At 39.5% G+C, this 18,157-nt stretch overlaps 1 protein-coding gene across 1 annotated transcript in view; it reads left to right on the forward strand.

Annotated features, from left to right (window-relative positions):
• Window positions 1-18,157, forward strand: part of DCDC2B (doublecortin domain containing 2B) — a 49,770-nt gene that overhangs the window by 16,040 nt on the left and 15,573 nt on the right. Inside the window, exons 2-4 of the mRNA XM_089673843.1 lie at window positions 1,778-1,835; window positions 13,218-13,282; window positions 16,467-16,598. Coding sequence (XP_089529969.1) covers window positions 1,778-1,835; window positions 13,218-13,282; window positions 16,467-16,598 — 255 coding nt within the window. The remainder of the gene's footprint in view (window positions 1-1,777; window positions 1,836-13,217; window positions 13,283-16,466; window positions 16,599-18,157) is intronic.

The raw sequence follows: 18,157 nt of genomic DNA on the forward strand, positions 1-18,157 counted from the left end.
TTGTATGCTGTAGCTCTGGGTAAACTGCATTCAAGCCTCTCACTGAGCCAGTTTCTGTCCCTGCTTGCAGGCTGTCCCTCCCCAGTGGACTGTAAGGCTGTGGAGCTCCCTCAGCCTGAAGGCAGAACCTCCCTCTCTGGGGTCCTCTCCCAGGCTACACAGCAGCACATTCAGTAATCCATATTCCACTCGACTCCCCTGCTGGCTAAGCTCTTCCATATCTATGGGCTAGTCTTCCCACACTGCCAGGACCTCCTGTGTGGGATTGGTCAGACTGCCATGAATATGCAGATCCAGGTTTCCCCCCCCCCCCCCCCTCCGCCCACTAACTTCTGGAAGTTTTCATAATTCTCCAGAACCAGGGGGAGGCGGTAGAAGCCCAAACTGTGGAGTCATCCATCCTAAACTGGGCTTGACTCCTACTCAGACATGCTCACTCCAACTACTGAGTGAGCCATTAAGTTTTACTAACTTTCTAGCATTACTAGAGGGTGCTAGACTTTGCAATTACTAACTTCCTCAATACTTTTCAGCCCTCACTCATTTTTTGTTGAATACAATATTTCAGCCCCTGTCCTTTCTATGCCCATTATAGCTGCACGTATTGCTCTTAGACAATACTGGCATTTACACTGGAGTGAATTTGCTTTGTATTTTATGACAATCTGGAGATCTCTTTTGTTTTTCCACTATGTGGTATGGCACTTTGCAAAATGTGAGGCGTAAATGAGCTAAGCTCCAGTCCTCATGCACACTGGACATTTTACAACTGCTGTTTTTGGCTTTTGGTGTTTTTTTTCTATAGCCAGTAAACTCCCGAGCATTTTATCCTATCTGTCCATGCAGACATAGACTGTAATCAGCATTTTTTGGCATGGATGTTTTTTGGCAGGGGTGTTTTTTGGCTGGAAAAACCCCCCAGAACTAGTGGGTTTCTAGAGGTGTTTTTTTAGCTGTAAAAATGCTCTAACGCTGAAAAATGCTAGAAAACTTTTTTCGAGCAAAAACTTGAAGAAATGCTAGAAAACGCTAATGAAAAAAACGCTGAAAAACTCACGTTTTTAACGTGACTTTACACAGCTAACATTACCAGCATTACTAAAATGCCCAGTGTGCATGGAGCCCAATGCAGGCCATAGACGGGCCGATTTTTGCACCGTTAGTGGGTTAATTGGTTGGCCGTTTTTCAGGGTTTTGGCACTTTTTTTATCGGTAAAGTTGGAATGATGGGCAAATCGGCCGATTGTTTTACCGATGAAAAAATCTGCGCATGAGCCGTGACCTGCAAGAAAAAGAAAAAGAAGAAGAAGAAAAAGAAGAAGAAGAAGAAGAAAAAGAAGAATTCCAGTCCGCTATTATATTTGACATGAAAAAGTATTGCGGTTGCAACAATGTATCTATTTGTATCCGAATAAAAACGTCTGTATCCGAAATGGATACAAATGGATACATTGTTACAACCGCAATACTTTTTCATGTCAAATATAATAGCGGAGCTCTCTGCAAGGGACAGAAGTAATTAAATGCCGGCCGTAGACAAGATGAAAATCGGCCGATTTTTTTTACCATTGGTGGTAACGTCAGCCTATTGAACGACCGATTTTTTGTTTTTTTTTTTAAACGGCCGGTTTTCAACCTGTCTATGGCCTGCATTAGTATTCAAAAAAGGTTGCTTTGGATTTCTCTTTCACTTTGTGCTAGTCAGCAGGAGGCTTTTTATTCTACATAGAAGAGCTTGTTACAAATCTAATCTCAGTTATCTAATGTATCATCACAGCTACCTTCACACTGAAGTTAAGCCACCCACGACCATTAAAGTCAAAGACATTCAACAGGTAAGTTAAAAAAATGTATGGTTGCTTTTGTGCTGTTGATGTGTCCAGAAAACCTTTCTTTGCTGCTGTACAAAGTAAGCACACACAGGAAGTCTAACATTCACTTTATATCATGAGCAAATACATTACACAATAGGAATGAAAACCAGGCCCAACATATCTTAACATGTAGCATGACAGGAAATGAAATCTGCAGTGGTGATTGTGTTGTAGATCAAAAGTGGTCGATATTTTTATGTTATAAATCTGCTAGTCATGTTCGATGGCCACAAACCTTGTTTGTTATTTTTTTTGTTGGGACTCAATCTTTTTTGCCTTAAACCTCCACTAAGTTGATATCTGGATGAACTTCAGATTGCTTTTAACAATCTGTTCAACTCAAAATGATATGAGGCTACCTTATTACAGCTCTTTATTCAGTGCTAGTTAGTTTTAGCTAACAGTGTAGAAATGTCAGAGATCAAGGTAAATCAATAGCAGGTTAGACCATTAAATTAAGATCGTATATGAATCTGAAGAAACGTGGTTTGCCAGTACCTGCCTACACACCAAGTTATATACATCTTAGTGATGGACAGAACTTTAAAGTGGTTGCAAAGGCAGTTTTTTTTTTTTACTTTCATGTATTCTGTGCATTAACCACTTGCCTACCGGGCACTTTCACCACTTTCCTGCCCGGGCCAATTTTCAGCTTTCATCGCTGTCACACTTTGAATGACAATTGCGTGGTCATGCAACAATGTACCCATATCAAAATTTTATAATTTTTTTTGAGACAGATAAAGCTTTCTTTTGGTGGTATTTAATCACCACTGGGTTGTTTATTTTTTGATAAACAAACCAAAACAACGGAAAATTTTGAAAAAAATATTTTTTTTCTTAGTTAGGGAACCCTTACTAAAAAATACTATATCTACAACTCACAATACATTATTGTGATCAGACAAAAGTCCCTTTTGCTCAAAAGTGGTATACTGCGATAGAAAAATTACAGATCCTTAGCATATTCAATGTCAGCATAGGCCTTACTGCCATCTAAGGGTAGGGGGAAACCCAAGAATCACTGTAAAACAAGGCAAGAGAGAGTGCACCAGCGTAGTGCATTACCAGAGAAATAACTTTATTAAAGCCAAAGTAGATATATGCTCACAAACCACTGCAGAAACAAATGCGTATGAAAGTCCAAAGTGACCAAGTCACCAGGTCAGCTCCCGAATGCAAAAGGACCCTCCAGATGGTTGACACATTTCAAGGGGAGATCCCTTCTTCCTCAGAACCAATTTAGATGTTGCATTAACAATCTTAATATAGCAAATGATGAGGTCATATGATGTACAAGCTCCTCCCACTTGGGGGTGGGGGTGATATCCCAAACAATATACAGCTGGCTACAATTTTGACGTGTTAAATATCAATGAATAATTGGCCCGTATATACAAATATATATATATATACACACACCCATACACTATAATGCCAAAAGTATTGAGATGCCTGCTTTTACATGCACAAGAACTTTAATGGCATCCCAGTCTTAGTGTGTAGGGTTCAATATTGAGTTGGCCCACCCTTTGCAACTATAACAGCTTCAACTCTTCTGGGAAAGCTGTCCACAAGGTTTAGGAGCGTGTCTATGGGAATGTTTGACCATTCTTCCAGGAGCGCATTTGTGAGGTCAGGCGAGAAGGCCTGGCTCACAGTCTCCACTCTAATTCAACCCAAATGAGTTCTATTGGGTTGAGGTCAGGACTCTGTGCAGGCCAGTCACGTTCCTCCACCCCAAACTTGCTCAGCCATGTCTTTATGGACCTTGCTTTGTACACTGGTGCGCAGTCATGTTGGAACAAGAAGGGGCCATCCCTAAACTGTTCCACAAGTCCTGAAAAACAACCCCACACCATAATCCCCGCTCAACCAAATTTACACTTGGCACAATGCAGTCAGGCAAGTACCGTTCTCCTGGCAACTGCCAAACTCAGACACGTCCATCAGATTGCCAGACACAGAAGTGTGATTCATCACTCCAGAGAACATGTCTGCACTGCTCTAAAGTCCAGTGGTGGCGTGATTTACACCACTGCATCTGGCGCTTTGCATTGCACTTGGTGATGTAAGGCTTGGATGCAGCTGCTCGGCCATGGAAACCCATTCCGTGAAGCTGTCTATGCACTGTTATTGTGCTAATCTGAAGGCCACATGAAATTTGGAGGTCTTTATCTACTGACTCTGCAGACAGTTGGCTGCTTCTGCCACTTCGTGGCTTTGTTTCTGTTGTTTCCCAGTTCTTCCCACTTTAAATAATTAAATAAATGAATGATTAAATAAATAATTAAATAAATGAACGAATTCCATAATACACAAAGGGTCCCCACAAATGAGCATGTGCTATAATGCCCCATGGACTGGCAATTATATCCCTTCTCCTCAGTGACTAAATCCCAAATAAACCAATAAGTAAATAGGAGTGTCCTGATGACATCATATTACGAAACATGTAGAGTGGGGATTGATAGCGCTACATTTGTCCTCTGAGAAGGAATTGCTTTTTGCTAACATTTAAAGTGCCATGCACATGGTTTTTATGTAAGTGCAATTTTAAATGTTTTTTACCTAAAAAATACGCTGTTACGCTATGGAAGTTTCCCTTTGATGTTTTTACGGTGGTGAAGGAGTACTGTGGAGGTTCTGGAGCAAACAGCTGATCTAGAGCTGTTTCCACTATGGAGTCTGTCATCAGCGTATAGAGGTGTCAAAACCACAAAGACGGCCAACTTTCCTGCAGGAGAGCACTGCACATCTCATGCGATATTTGACCTACCATTCCAGGTCAATTATCTGTGGTGAGTGGGGCTCTGGAGAGGGAGCACTAATTGGAGCACTACACACAGAAAATTGCTATGGATAAGATTTACTACTGTATCACTTAATATTTACACCGGATGTGGATGGGGGTGTCTTTGGGTTTTTTTTTCGGAACTTTCCATTTTTTTTTAACTATTATATGTTTGCACAATTATTGGAACTTTAATATATATATATATATATATATATATATATGTTTTATACAATTTCACTGTATGCACAGTTTCATGGCATTGTATATGTGCTATTTTTAGCACCTTGTATTTACTTATTGGTTTATTTGAGATTTAGTCACTGGGGAGGAAGGATATAATTGCCAGCCCACGGGGCATTATAGCACATGCACATTTGTGGGGATCCTTTGTGTAGTATGGAGTTCGTTCATTTATTTATTTAATTAATTAAAGTAGTTTTTGGGTGAGGCAGCACATCAATTTTTATGTTTGATGATAATACGTATTACAAATTGAATTAATATATGTATATATAAAATATGTAATATATGTAAACGTGGCACAATAAAAAAAATAAACACGGTTGCTATGAATGTATCCGATGTGCATTTGAAAACAAAATATATTTAAAAAAAATATTATTTCAGGTGTAGCTGCTCACTATATAGGAAAAAAAAAAGGATAGTAGTGATAATAATGGTAAATAATAAAAATACATAAATAAATATATATGTATATAGACACATGAATATATAATATATATATATATATATACAGTATACACACACTCACATGCGTCTAGTATATGATCAGGGCTGTTTATATATTACAACCTGATATAGAATGTAGATAAATATGCACATAATCCATTATTGTTTATATAAAAATGCAAATAATGTATATATGTTATAAAAGTATTTCAAGGAAATCCAGCATAAAAAGTCTAATAGTATCTATGCATGCACCCTGGCTAGTATTCTATTAAAGGCACATACATATGCAGCTATAGACGTGTACACATACTGGCTGACACTTAATTGAGGGCGCACGCTTGTGCCAATACGCAGTGAATGTGGGTATATAGGATGCGTCTTCTCATATGTATATGTACATTTAAAAATAAAATTACATATACATATAAGATGCTTAGCAAAATTGTAGCCAACTGTACATTGTTTGGGATATCACCCCCAACACCAAGTGGGAGGAGCTTTTACAACATCATGTGACCTTATAATTTGCTGTATTAAGATTGTTAATGCAACATCTAATATTGGCTCTGAGGAAAAGGGGATCGTGTCAGCTATCTGGAGTGTCCTCTCGCATTTGGGAGATGACCTGGTGACTTGGGTCGCTTTGGACTTTGATACACTTTTGTTACTACAGTTGTTTGTAAGCATATATCTACTTTGGCTTTAATAAAGTTACTTCTCAGGTAATGCACTAGGCTGGTGCACCCTCTCTTCCCTTGTTTTACATTAGCTTGATGGTCAGGAAGAATTCTCTTTACATTTGTGGTCATTGGGAAGAATCCCCCCTTACAGATAGCTACAAAGATCATTGGTGTCAGTGGGAACTTATCTGAGAGTCGGTAATTGCTCATTGCTCAGGGAATCCCTAACAACCTCTGGAGGCACCCTAGGGTTCTACAGAACCCTGGTTGAGAAACCCTGTTCTAAGGAGAGAGCATAGTAGAAACTGTTTCCAGAAACGCTGACTAATCAGAAATTTTAGACCAAGAAGTAATTGCTCTGACTTCATGTACGCATCAGGTTCAGCTATTAAGCTTTGTAAACAGTTTTTTGTTTAACAAAGAAGGAAAGAGAACAAAGCAAAACACGTGAAAAAGGAATAGAGAGCCCCACCTGCTGGCAAGATTTGAGAATATGAAATATGTAAGATTTCATATTTACTGAACAAAAACGAAAAATAACTTTTTACCATTTTTTTTTTAGTCCTAACCATTATAAATAGCTAAAGAAAATATATACAAAATCACTATATGTTCCCTTTAAAGGCTATGTTCACCTTTTACAAAAAAAAAATGCTTTTCGCAGATAAAAAAAAAATGTGCATTTATTATTTTTTTACACTGCAGCCTGTAAGGGATTATACCCACGATCAGCAGCTCATGGGTGCAATGCCAGGATCCTGCAGACACTCAATCAGCTGTCTGCAAATACCTTGTACAGGCAGGCAGTTACTGAAGGGCCTACAGAATCAATGGACTACAAGAGTGCTCATCATCACCCTCACAGTTCATTGAGAACTACAAGCTGTTGGTCACAGAGGCCAACAGTAGATGTAGTTCAATCATTCACATAACTCGTGGTCGTACGTTTTTTAAATTGTGACAGCTGGTGTGGGGAGAAGGTCCCTCACCCGCTGTCACGGGGTCGGGGGGGAGGAGAGAGAGGAGGCAGAAGTTGGAGCATATTACATGTTCCTCCCTAAATAGTGGTGGAACATATAACATGTTCCAAAGGTGATGTTATCCTTTAAGCCCAATAGACTTTATAGCAAACAATAATGTAGACTTACCAACACATACCGTGCTAAATTTACTTAGGGGCATATTTCATATCTGAAGGAGAAGCTGCAGAGATTTGCCAGCAGGCACCAGACACTTGCACTGAAGCTCGTTATAATACAAATTTGTGTTAAGAGAAGATGGAAAATTCAAATGAGGATTTTAAACTTGATTCATTTATTTGCAGTGTATCTGAGGAACAAGCTTGAGCAAATGTGACCATAGCAGTCAATTTGTAAATCGTTGAAACAAATAGTAGTTTACTGTTTCAAACGTCAAGCAACTAAAAAAATTAGGCTTCTTGGGTGTAATAATCTCTGTATTTATAATGCTACTGAGACCTGAAATTTCCTTTAAATCACAGGAAATCCAGACGTGTGGCAAATGACCGTAAATTCAGTTAGGTAGCAGCAGGTGTTGAATGAGCTTCATAACTACATTAAATGACAACCAACAACGCAATGGATGAGTGTTAAATGATTATTTACTGCTTTCTAAATATGCCCCTTAGGCCTTTTAGGTCTTCAGTAAATGAAAGAGCAAAGTGTACAGCAAGTGTTTCCAAAGCTTTCAGCAACCTTTGTGGAAACCTTTACGGGCTCAGAGGTCTGTGCAGCGTACAAGAGCCATTGGTTTCTGGAGAAGTGTGGATCTACATGCAGGCAGCCTTCGTTAGTCAACAAAGATGCAATGCACCGGTACATCCGAATTTGAGAGGCATGCAAGGATGGGTGCACAACCCATACACACACAACTCTAGACAAATAAATAAATGGCTCTTTCAGGCTGCATGAACCTCTACGTCTGTATGAATGAGCCCTAAAACAAACTTTAGTTCTGGTATCAGGATACTAAATATAGTTAACTAATGCTTTTTGTAGGATTCATCAGGCTTTCAGTTAGCATTAAGCAACGTTGAAGCTTACTAAAGCGACAGAAGCCTCCTAGCGGCTTGTTTAAAATGGTAGTCAACACTCTCATTAAGATCTGTGTTCACCACCTCAAACCAGAGCTGAAGAATGCTTTAAGGCAGTGCTTCTAAACTGGGATTCCGCGAAACCCGTGGATTTTATGACGATCTATCCATCAATCACAGACAGCTGATGGGTAGATTGAGTCACAGCAAACACATGCAGAGTAGAGCGGAATGCAGCTGTAATAAGAAGCCTGTCATAGTGTGATCCTTCCCGCTGGTAACCCCTTTCCTCCCGTCCACCCCAGGTGCTTGTAGGTGACATCACCTGGAGTGGACGTGAGAAAAGGAGGGGCCAATGGGAAGGATCATGCTATGAGAGAGGACTTATTACAGCCATTTCCCACGCTACTCTGCATTTGAAGGAAACTGCTTACAACAGTGTACCCTGTTGTGCACCCTGTACCCTGCTGTGTTCCCCATGCCCTGCTGTGTGCCCCTTGATGTGCCTTATGTTCTGCTGTGTTCCCCATGATATGCCCCATATTCTGCTGTGTGCCTCATGATGTGCCCGGTGATGCGCCATGTTCGGCTGTGTGCCCTGTGATGTGCCCCATGTTCTGCTGTGTGCCCCATGTTCTACTGTGAGCCCCATGATGTGCCCCATGTTCTGCTGTGAGCCCAATGATGTGCTCCATATTCTGCTGTGTGCCCCGTTATGTGCTCCATGTTCTGCTGTGTGCCCTGTGATGTGCCCCATGTTCTGCTGTTGTGTGTGAGCCCTGTGAGGTGCCCCATGTTCTGCTGTGTGCCCTATGATGTGCGCCATGCTATGCTGTTAGCCGATTGATGTGCGCCATGCTATGCTGTTAGCCGATTGAAGTGCCCCATGTTCTGCTGTTAGCCCTATGATGTGCCCCATGTTCTGCTGTTAGCCGATTGATGTGCGCCATGCTATGCTGTTAGCCGATTGATGTGCCCCATGTTCTGCTGTTAGCCCCATGATGTGCCCCATGTTCTGCTGTTAGCCGAATGATGTGCGCCATGCTATGCTGTTAGCCGATTGATGTGCCCCATGTTCTGCTGTTAGCGGATTGATGTGCGCCATGCTATGCTGTTAGCCGATTGATGTGCCCCATGTTCTGCTGTTAGCGGATTGATGTGCGCCATGCTATGCTGTTAGCCGGTTGATGTGCCCCATGTTCTGCTGTTAGCCCCATGATGTGCCCCATGTTCTGCTGTGTGCACAGTGATGTGCCCCTTGTTCTGCTGTTTGCCCTGTGATGTGCCCCATGTTTTGCTGAGTACCCTGCGATGTGACCCGTGTAGTGCTGTTAGCCCCGTGACGTGCCCCATGTTCTGCTGTTAACCTCAAGATGTGCCCCATGTTCTGCTGCTAACCCCATGATGTGCCCCATGTTCTGCTGTGTGCCCTGTGATGTGCACCACATTCTGCTGTGTGCTCCATAATGTGCCCTGCTGCCCCCTATGTAATGTGCTCTATTGTGTCCCATAATGTGTCCTGCTCCCCCCCCCCGGTAATATGCCCTATTGTTCCCCATAATGTGCCCTGCTGTGCCCCCATGTAATGTGCCCTGGTGTACCCCGTAATGTGCTCTGCTGTCCCACCTGTATTGTGTCCTCCTGACCTCCTGTGCTCTGTCTGCTGCCCCCTGTACACTGCTTATCTCAAGTTAAACCCAGAATTGAGCATCTGTGCAGTGAAAAAAACAGCATAAAACAGGTAAGTTTTATTTTTTTTTCCCTATTATTTAATGCTATTTTTTAAAATAATTGTTGTTATATCACAGCTCGCAGATCACACCAATGTTCCGTGAGCTGTAGATATGAACACTGGGTTAAGGGCTTCTGCAAAGCTGCTTGAAGCTTGCTGGAAGTTGTGCAAATGCTTTGTAAACACTTGCTGTACACAATTCGTTTATACAAGCTGGAGCCTGTATTTACTACACTTTCGTGATTTTTTTTCATACGTACATCCAGATTCTTATTAAGGCTCATATAAATACCTAAAAGAGAGCAAAGAACATAGTAAATTAAGTATGCTCACTGCAGAAATATATGAGCATGCACCACACATGCCTGCTGGATCTTAAATAGTCACATGTAGTTTATTGTAATTTCTCTTGCCATTGTAGTTGGTGCACAGAGCAGGAATATACAGTTGTGCTCAAAAGTTTGCATACCCTTGGAAAATTGGTTAAATACACTATGTACCATTTTTAAAGAAAACATGAGTGAGCAGGCAAAACACATTTCTTTTATTTCTTACGGGATTCATATCCAACTGTAGGTCATAACAGAATGGGATAATCATAAAACAAAAGATGACAAGTAAACAAATGAAATGACCCCTGTTCAAAAGTTACTTATTACTGTGTATTGCCCCCTTTAGCATCAATGACAGTGTGCAGTCTTTTGTAATAGTTGCCTATGTTGCCCCAAATTCTTGCAGGTGGTATAGCTGCCCATTTCTCTTGGCAAAATGCCTCCAGGTCATGCAAAGTCTTTGGCCATCTTGCATGAACCGCATGATTTCCTTAGCGTGGCTAGGTGATATTAAGGTCAGGAGACTGTAATGGCCACTCCAGAGCCTTCACCTTTTTCTGCTGTAATCACTAGAGGGCCAACTTGGCCTTGTGCTTTGGGGCATTGTCATGCTGGAAAGTCCAAGAGCGTCTCATGCGCAGCTTTCATGCAGAAGAATGCAATTTGTCTGCCAGTATTTTTTTTATAACATGCTGCATTCATCTTGCCATCAATTTTCACAAGATTGCCTGTGCCTTTAGAGCTCACCCCCCCAAAACATCAGTGAGCCACCACCATGCTTCACAGTGGGGATGATATTCTTTTCGCTATAGGCCTTGTTGACCCCTCTTAGCATAGCGCTTATGGTTGTGAGGATAAAGCTCTATTTTGGTCTCATCACTCACAATTACAGTGTGCCAGAAACTGTGAGGTGTGTCAAGATGTTGTTGGGCATATTGTAACCAGGCTTTTTTGTGGCATTGGCACAGTAAAGCTTTCTTTCTGGCAACTCGACCATATAGCTCATTTTTGTTCAAGTATTGTCATATTGTGCTCCTTGAAACAATCACACTGTCTTTATCTAGAGCAGCCTGTATTTCTCCTGAGGTTACCTGTGGGTTCTTCTGGTGTTTGTGGCTGCAACCTTTCTTGGTCTCCTTGACTTTGGCATCAAGAGATCCCTGAATTTTTCACTTCTTAATAAGTGATTGAACAGTACTGATGGGCATATTCAAAGCTTTGGATATCTTTTTCTATCCTTTTCCATCTTTATAAAGTTCAATTACCTTGTTAGGCAGGTCTTTTGACAGTTTTTCTGCCACCATTTATTTATATACAGACACTAATTGCAATTTAAAAAAGCCACAGTTCTGGGAAATTAACCTTCAATTGCCATTGCTATTTGGGTGATTTCTGTTATCATTATGATTTGTATCACTCACCCTTCCTCTTAGATTGTAAGTTCTAACGAGCAGGGCCCTCTGTTTCCTCTTGTACCAAATTGTATTGTAACTGTCAAGCGCTGTGCAAACTGTTGGTGCTATATAAATCCTGTGTAATATTAATAATATTAATAAAAAGGAGCTAAACAGCTATGTGATAATAAATGGCTTCATATGATCACTATCCTTAAATAAAAGCTATTTTTTGGCATGATCAGTCATATTTTCAATAACAATGCCAACATTTCATGATTTCTGCCAAGGTATGAAAATGTTTGAGCACAACTGTAATGTTAAAGTTGACATTTGTCATAAAATGTCATTATTAATATTAAGTATTAATACTAGGGATGCACTGAAATTTCGGTGGCCGAAACGTTTTGGCTGAAAACACCCCTTTCAGGCATCGGCTGATATGAAAAAAAGCACAGATACAGGTGCCGAAAAAACCCCCGCCCCTCGCTGCCGCCCGCCGTCGCCGCTGCCACTTGGTAGTTCTCAGCCTTACTTGAGAAACCATTGAAGGATCCCGGTGCTGGGCACAGAGATTAGTGAAGGAAAGATGGCCTCCAGGACCAGAGCGATGTCACTTTCGGTTCTGACCATTTTATTTTATAATTTTTTTTTTAAAGCACTAGATCAATGCTTTATTTTGCTCCTCCAATGCTTTACATTGCAGAGGAGAGATGTGGGGTGTTATTGACCCCATATCTCTCCATAAAGAGAACCTGTCACTAATTATTTATATCACAAGGGATGCATGCATTCCTTGTGATAAGAATAAAAGTGATTACATTTTTTTTTAAAGGGACAGTGCAAACCTCCCCCCCAAAACCCCCCCCCACATTAAATAAATAAAAGTTTAAAGTGCCCCCGTCCCCCTGTGCTTGCACGTAGTGGTGAACGCATAAGTAGGCAATGCCCACATATGTAAATGGTGTTCAAACCCAACACTTGAGGTATCGCCACGAACGTCAGTGCAAGAGCAATAATTCTAGCACTAGACCTCCTCTGTAACTTTACACTGCTAACCTGTTGAAATTTTTAAAGCATCACTCCGTGGAAATTTTTAAGTACCGCAGTTTCACGTCATTCCACGAGCGTGCACAATTTTAAAGCGTGACATGTTGGGTATACATTTACTCGATTTAACATCCTCTTTCATATTTTACAAAACAATTGGGGTATATATTGTTTTTTTTTGTTTTTTTAAATCAAAGCTTGTTTTTTTCCAAAAAATATATACTCATTTTTAAATCCTGCGCATTTCGGTTTTCAGCCAAGTGCATTTTGAATTTTCGGTTTCTGCTCTAGAATTTTCATTTCAGTGCACCACTAATTAATACCTTACAAATGAACTCAGTAAGAATTGATTTTTTCAGTATTACATGATAGGTCCTCCTTAATAGAGCTTAGAGAGCCAGTAGCTAAACGTACTCTATCTCTGAGCTTCAATGAGTCACCAGTTCAGAAGGGAGAGGTGTGTGAAATAGGTCGGCAGGAAGGGTGTTGAACTGGTCCCTCTGTGTTCAGAGGTAAACGGCATCAGCAGTTAGGAAGGGCATTTACTAAGCTAAGGACAATATAATTAATGTTGGCAGAGATATTTTTCCGCCCTACTGTTGTTCTTTCCAGATCTCCCGCAAGCCAAGAGTTGCAGGCCGCTGGAGGGAGGAATCTCACCTTCCATGTATCATTCAGTGAGTATATATTCATACTGTCTGCTTAAACTGGTTTGGCAACACTTCAAGAAATGAGTGGTAATCTCTTCATTCATAGAAAACATGACAGATATGTAGAGATATGAAGTGAAACCTAATCTCATGTATACTTAATAAGGACGACGTGTATTTTTAACATTAAGAAATTGGTGGTTCATAGAAATACAAACAACTCTAAATATGTAGTTTTAATGTATACACTATTGAAACACATAGCATTAAAGGAAGAGGACTTCCACTTAATTTTAGTAGCTCGGTCCATCTTGACTGAGACGCTAACTAGAAGTAGCAGCAAGATAAAGCCATGCTGGTGTAAAAAAGGCTTATTGTGCTTTAACAGCTGGTAGTGCATGTTAAATACATTTTCAACACAAAACACTCCCCACTGTCCTACTGCACCCAGATAACCAGATTATCACCCTTCAAGCTGTGGGTGCTGAATGACTTTTAATTATCATAAATAGAAAAGGGTAATCATTTATTCCCAGATAGATAGATAGTTAGATAGATACACAAATATGCACACCCCTCTGGCATGAATGCCGTTAAATTTTATGTAGTGTACATAATCATGAGAAGTGAAACATCATGCAGCAGAACCTACCACAAAACACTTTTGTGTACACCCTGTTTCAAATTATGCAAATGATATTTTTCTCATTTACCTAAATGATGTAAATAACAGTTATCATAATTCTCATGTTATCAACTATTAAGAGTACAATTCAAATTTTATTGAACAAACCTCCTAATGATAACAGTATTTTTGTTAAACATAAAAAACTTACAATTCACTGTTCCAAATTATTCTGCACAGTAAGTTTCAAAACACTTTATAGGTTGTAAAGAACTGAAAATGGTGATTTGTTGTGTTTGCAGCATATTTACTGAAATCAAAAGCTATTTCAATCAAACGTTTAACAACATTTTAACTTTTTAAACATTTTAACAGGTCACGTTACAGTTTAACATATGACCCCTTATTTGATAGCAGCTTCACAAGTCTTGCATCTATTGAAGTTGTGAGTTTTTGGACAGTTTCTGCTTGAATTTGTTTGCAAGATGTGAGAATAGCCTCCCAGAGCTGCTGTTTGGATGTAAACTGCCTCCCACCCTCATAGATCTTTTGCTTGAGGATGCTCCAAAGGTTCTCAATAGGATTGAGGTCAGGGGAGGATGGAGGCCACACCATGACTTTCTCTCCTTTTATCCCCATAGCAGCCATCTCTTAAAAGTGTGATGATCACGCTTAGGTTTTCGTGAAATATTTAATGTTTTCATACGTCGTCCAAGGCATTGAAATATTTCACTCTTTTCGGCAGCAGAGAGATCCTTTTTCTTCCCTATTTTGCTTGAAAATGGTGCTCTGCTTAATAATGTGGAACACCCTCCTTTAGTAGTTTTTCCTTAAATTAGGCTCACCTGCCAATCTAATTATCACAGGTGTCCGAGATTGTTTTCAGTGATCAAAAGAGCCCTGAGACACAATGCCATCCATGAGTTAAACTGAAAAACAAAATATTTAATCTTTGTGACACTTAAATAGAATTTGCTTAATAATTTGGAACAGGGTGTATATGGTCACCTTAAGAGCAGATTCACATTACTGCATTGCATTAATACTCATTACTAAAACACATGTTATTGCATGGGTACATGTGCATTGTAGTGCCCTTCATTCTGAATGGCACCCCAGCGATATACCCCATATATGATGAGTAAAAGCAGACCTGCAATACAGTGCATCACAGCACATACATGTAAATGCTAGTTGTGGTGCATTGCAAAAAAAATAAAATAAAAGGTATGGGGTGAATGGGGCCTAAAGCAGAACTAAACCCCCCTATCCATTACAGCCAAGAAAACTGCCATTTTGGTCTCTGTTTAACGTGCAGTTGCAATGGTGCTGTGCTTGTGATCAGTTATGACACCAGCCTGCTTGACAGAATGATTAAGAGCAAATGCAACTGTGACAGTTTTAATTCATGACATACCTTGAATATATCTATTTTGGAGAACAGTTATGTTAGCCATACACTATACGAAAAATTGGTCCAAATTTTCTAATAGTGTGTGAAAAATGATACTCGTTTTCAATTTTTCAGAGGTGAAAAATCGATTGAAAAGTTTGAAAATGTTTTTTTTAATTAACCAAAATTTGTAAGGTTAGTGGCTTTCACATGTGGTACAAATCATATGATTTTTCATGTGCAGGGAAATTTTAACCTGGAAGTAAACAACTACTTTATAACATACAATCCACATTCAGTGATCTGCCGTCTACACAAACAAAACTATTCATCTAGCAGGATACATAGTTATCAAGCAGGACACATGGTACATTTTCAAGAATAGTTTGCCATTTAATATAGTAATGAAAAAAGTAAGATAAAATGAAGTAAAGATTAGGATATTCACTTATAGCAAACTCCTAAGGATCGTTGCTGATCTCAGATTATTAGTTGTTTAGGAAACAGAGATGACCAGTGGAGAGCATGTTCTCCGCTGATCATCTCAGCACACAGACTGCCAGTGTATGAAGGATCGATCTCAGCCCTTCACTGGCAATCTGTGTTCTCCCTCCAGATTCTCCAGCCCAGAACTGGAGATTTGGAGGAACCACAAACGAAGCAGCGGTAATTTACCACTGTTTTGCAAACTGTGTTTGACGAATCTCTTACTGTAATCTCATTGCAGTAACAGCAGCCGTTTTCTAGTGTTCAAAGTGTTGATCACTTCTCTCCTCATTCAGAGAAGCGATCTACACCACTTCATAAAAAGGTATTCAAAGGAGAACTCTCTCCTCTGAGAATGCCAGAGAACTAAGTAGCGGTCATTTACTGATACATGCTAAAAAGACACATTAATTGCAACAAAAATCCTTTTTTTTTTTAATTCAAATAACAATTGAAAGGTCAAATTTATTTAGATTGGGTTTAGTTATGTTTTAAGTAAAGGATGTGTTAGAGGAAATGAAATGGTCCAAAGGTAATTTATAATATACTGTATATTTTTTAATTTATAGAATTTACGTTATTTAATCTTTAATACCCCATTAGTAAGGACATTTGTTAATTTATAGTGATAAACAGTATTTTGTTAACTTTAGTATTCTCTATTGTATTGGCTTCTGCGGTTATATAATAACTGGCTGTTTTGACAGTGTTTTCCGTAATGGAGATCTTATGACACCTCCCATCCGTGTTCTTATACCACCAAGTATTCTGAAAGAATGGGAGCTGGTTTTAACTATACTAACTGAAAAGACCAACCTGTACAGTGGAGCTGTAAGAAGGTAAATACAATATAAATGTGCAGTGAAGAACTGTGTCTATTTATCTCAAGAGCTTTTATGGGAGATCATCATTAAATCAGAACTGTAAGGCACTTCACAAGGTGTTCATTACAAGCAATCTCATGAATACTGGCTTTGTAAGAGCACACTGAAAATCCAGGAAAGTAAAATGTCATTATGCCATCTATTAAAATGTCTAACAATACAAAATGCTGGGCAGCACAAGGCAGAGGTACACTAAACACTGAAAGAAAAAAAAGGCGATTCAATATTTAAACAATTTAAAAGTATTCCACAATTCTCTTAACCTATATCTAATTGCTACAAGATACAGAATATGTGAATCGACAGCTCAACATTTCAAGCAGCTGCTAGGGTAAAAATTTACGAAATCAAACTAGTGTAGCAAAACGATTTCTTAACGTGTTATAGTTACAGTAACTTAAAAATATATATTTTGGGGACTGACAGAAAGCTGTATTTCAAAGAAAAGAACTATAAATTGGTCAAAGAAAAGTGTCTTTTTTCATGTTTCCTGTACTTTACTAGTACAGACTGGCAGAACGTGCAACATTGGCCACTCTCCAAATGATACTAATCTGTAGCACAATATACACACACTTAAGCTAAGTTTTTAGGTGGGTATAGAATGCAGAGCTTGTGTTACTTGACCAGTATTTTGATATAGCTTTTATGGAATGTATTGCTCAGCAAATGCTGCATGTAGTGTTTTGTAATGAATCTTTGAATTTATTAATTTGTGTGAAATCACTGGTGTTCCTGCCAGTCCCTCAGATTTCCTATTAAAAACTGACCACAGTAGGCATGAGAGCACAGTGTGGTCAGTTTTCTAGCTATGTTGAGAACTCCATGTGCTCTCCTGCAATGATCAAACTTGTGCTGACACACCCCCTCCCACCCTGCAAAGCCATTCACTGGGAAGATCAGTGTGCTGCTGCTTCTCCATGATCACCTCTCTATGCAGATGAGAACAGAGGCTATGTGATCACTTATAAAAAAAGGGGGAAAGGTATTTATAATGTTCTTTATATCTATAAACAAATGTTTTATCTTTCTTTTCTATTTTAAACTGTATAGGTTGTTTTACAAGGTGAGGGTTTACATATACTTTAATGAATGCAGAAGTGTTCTGTGTAATTAAGCTTGGTACATCCTTCCCACCTAGCAACTGGCAGATGCTTGGTAATCGCCCCCTAATAACATCCATGTGACCTTAACCTTTAGAAAGGCAAGGGAACAAAATTAGCAAATAGTCAGACTTAATTTTAGAGAACTTTGGTAATTTTGTTATTCGTTGTTCCAGCATTTTTGCATAATTTTTTTTTTTCACACGAAGGCAGATTTGAATAAAATATACAGTGGGGCAAAAAGGTATTTAGTCAGCCACCAATTGTGCAAGTTCTCCCACTTAAAAAGATGAGAGAGGCCTGTAATTGGCATCATAGGTAGACCTCAACTATGAGAGACAAAATGAGAAAAAAAATCCAGACAATCACATTGGCTGATTTGGAAAGAATTTATTTGCAAATTATGGTGGA

The sequence above is a fragment of the Staurois parvus genome, unplaced genomic scaffold, assembly GCF_062004578.1.
Source record: "Staurois parvus isolate SC_StPar_1 unplaced genomic scaffold, SC_StPar_1.0 ptg000145l, whole genome shotgun sequence".
Lineage (NCBI taxonomy): Eukaryota > Metazoa > Chordata > Amphibia > Anura > Ranidae > Staurois > Staurois parvus.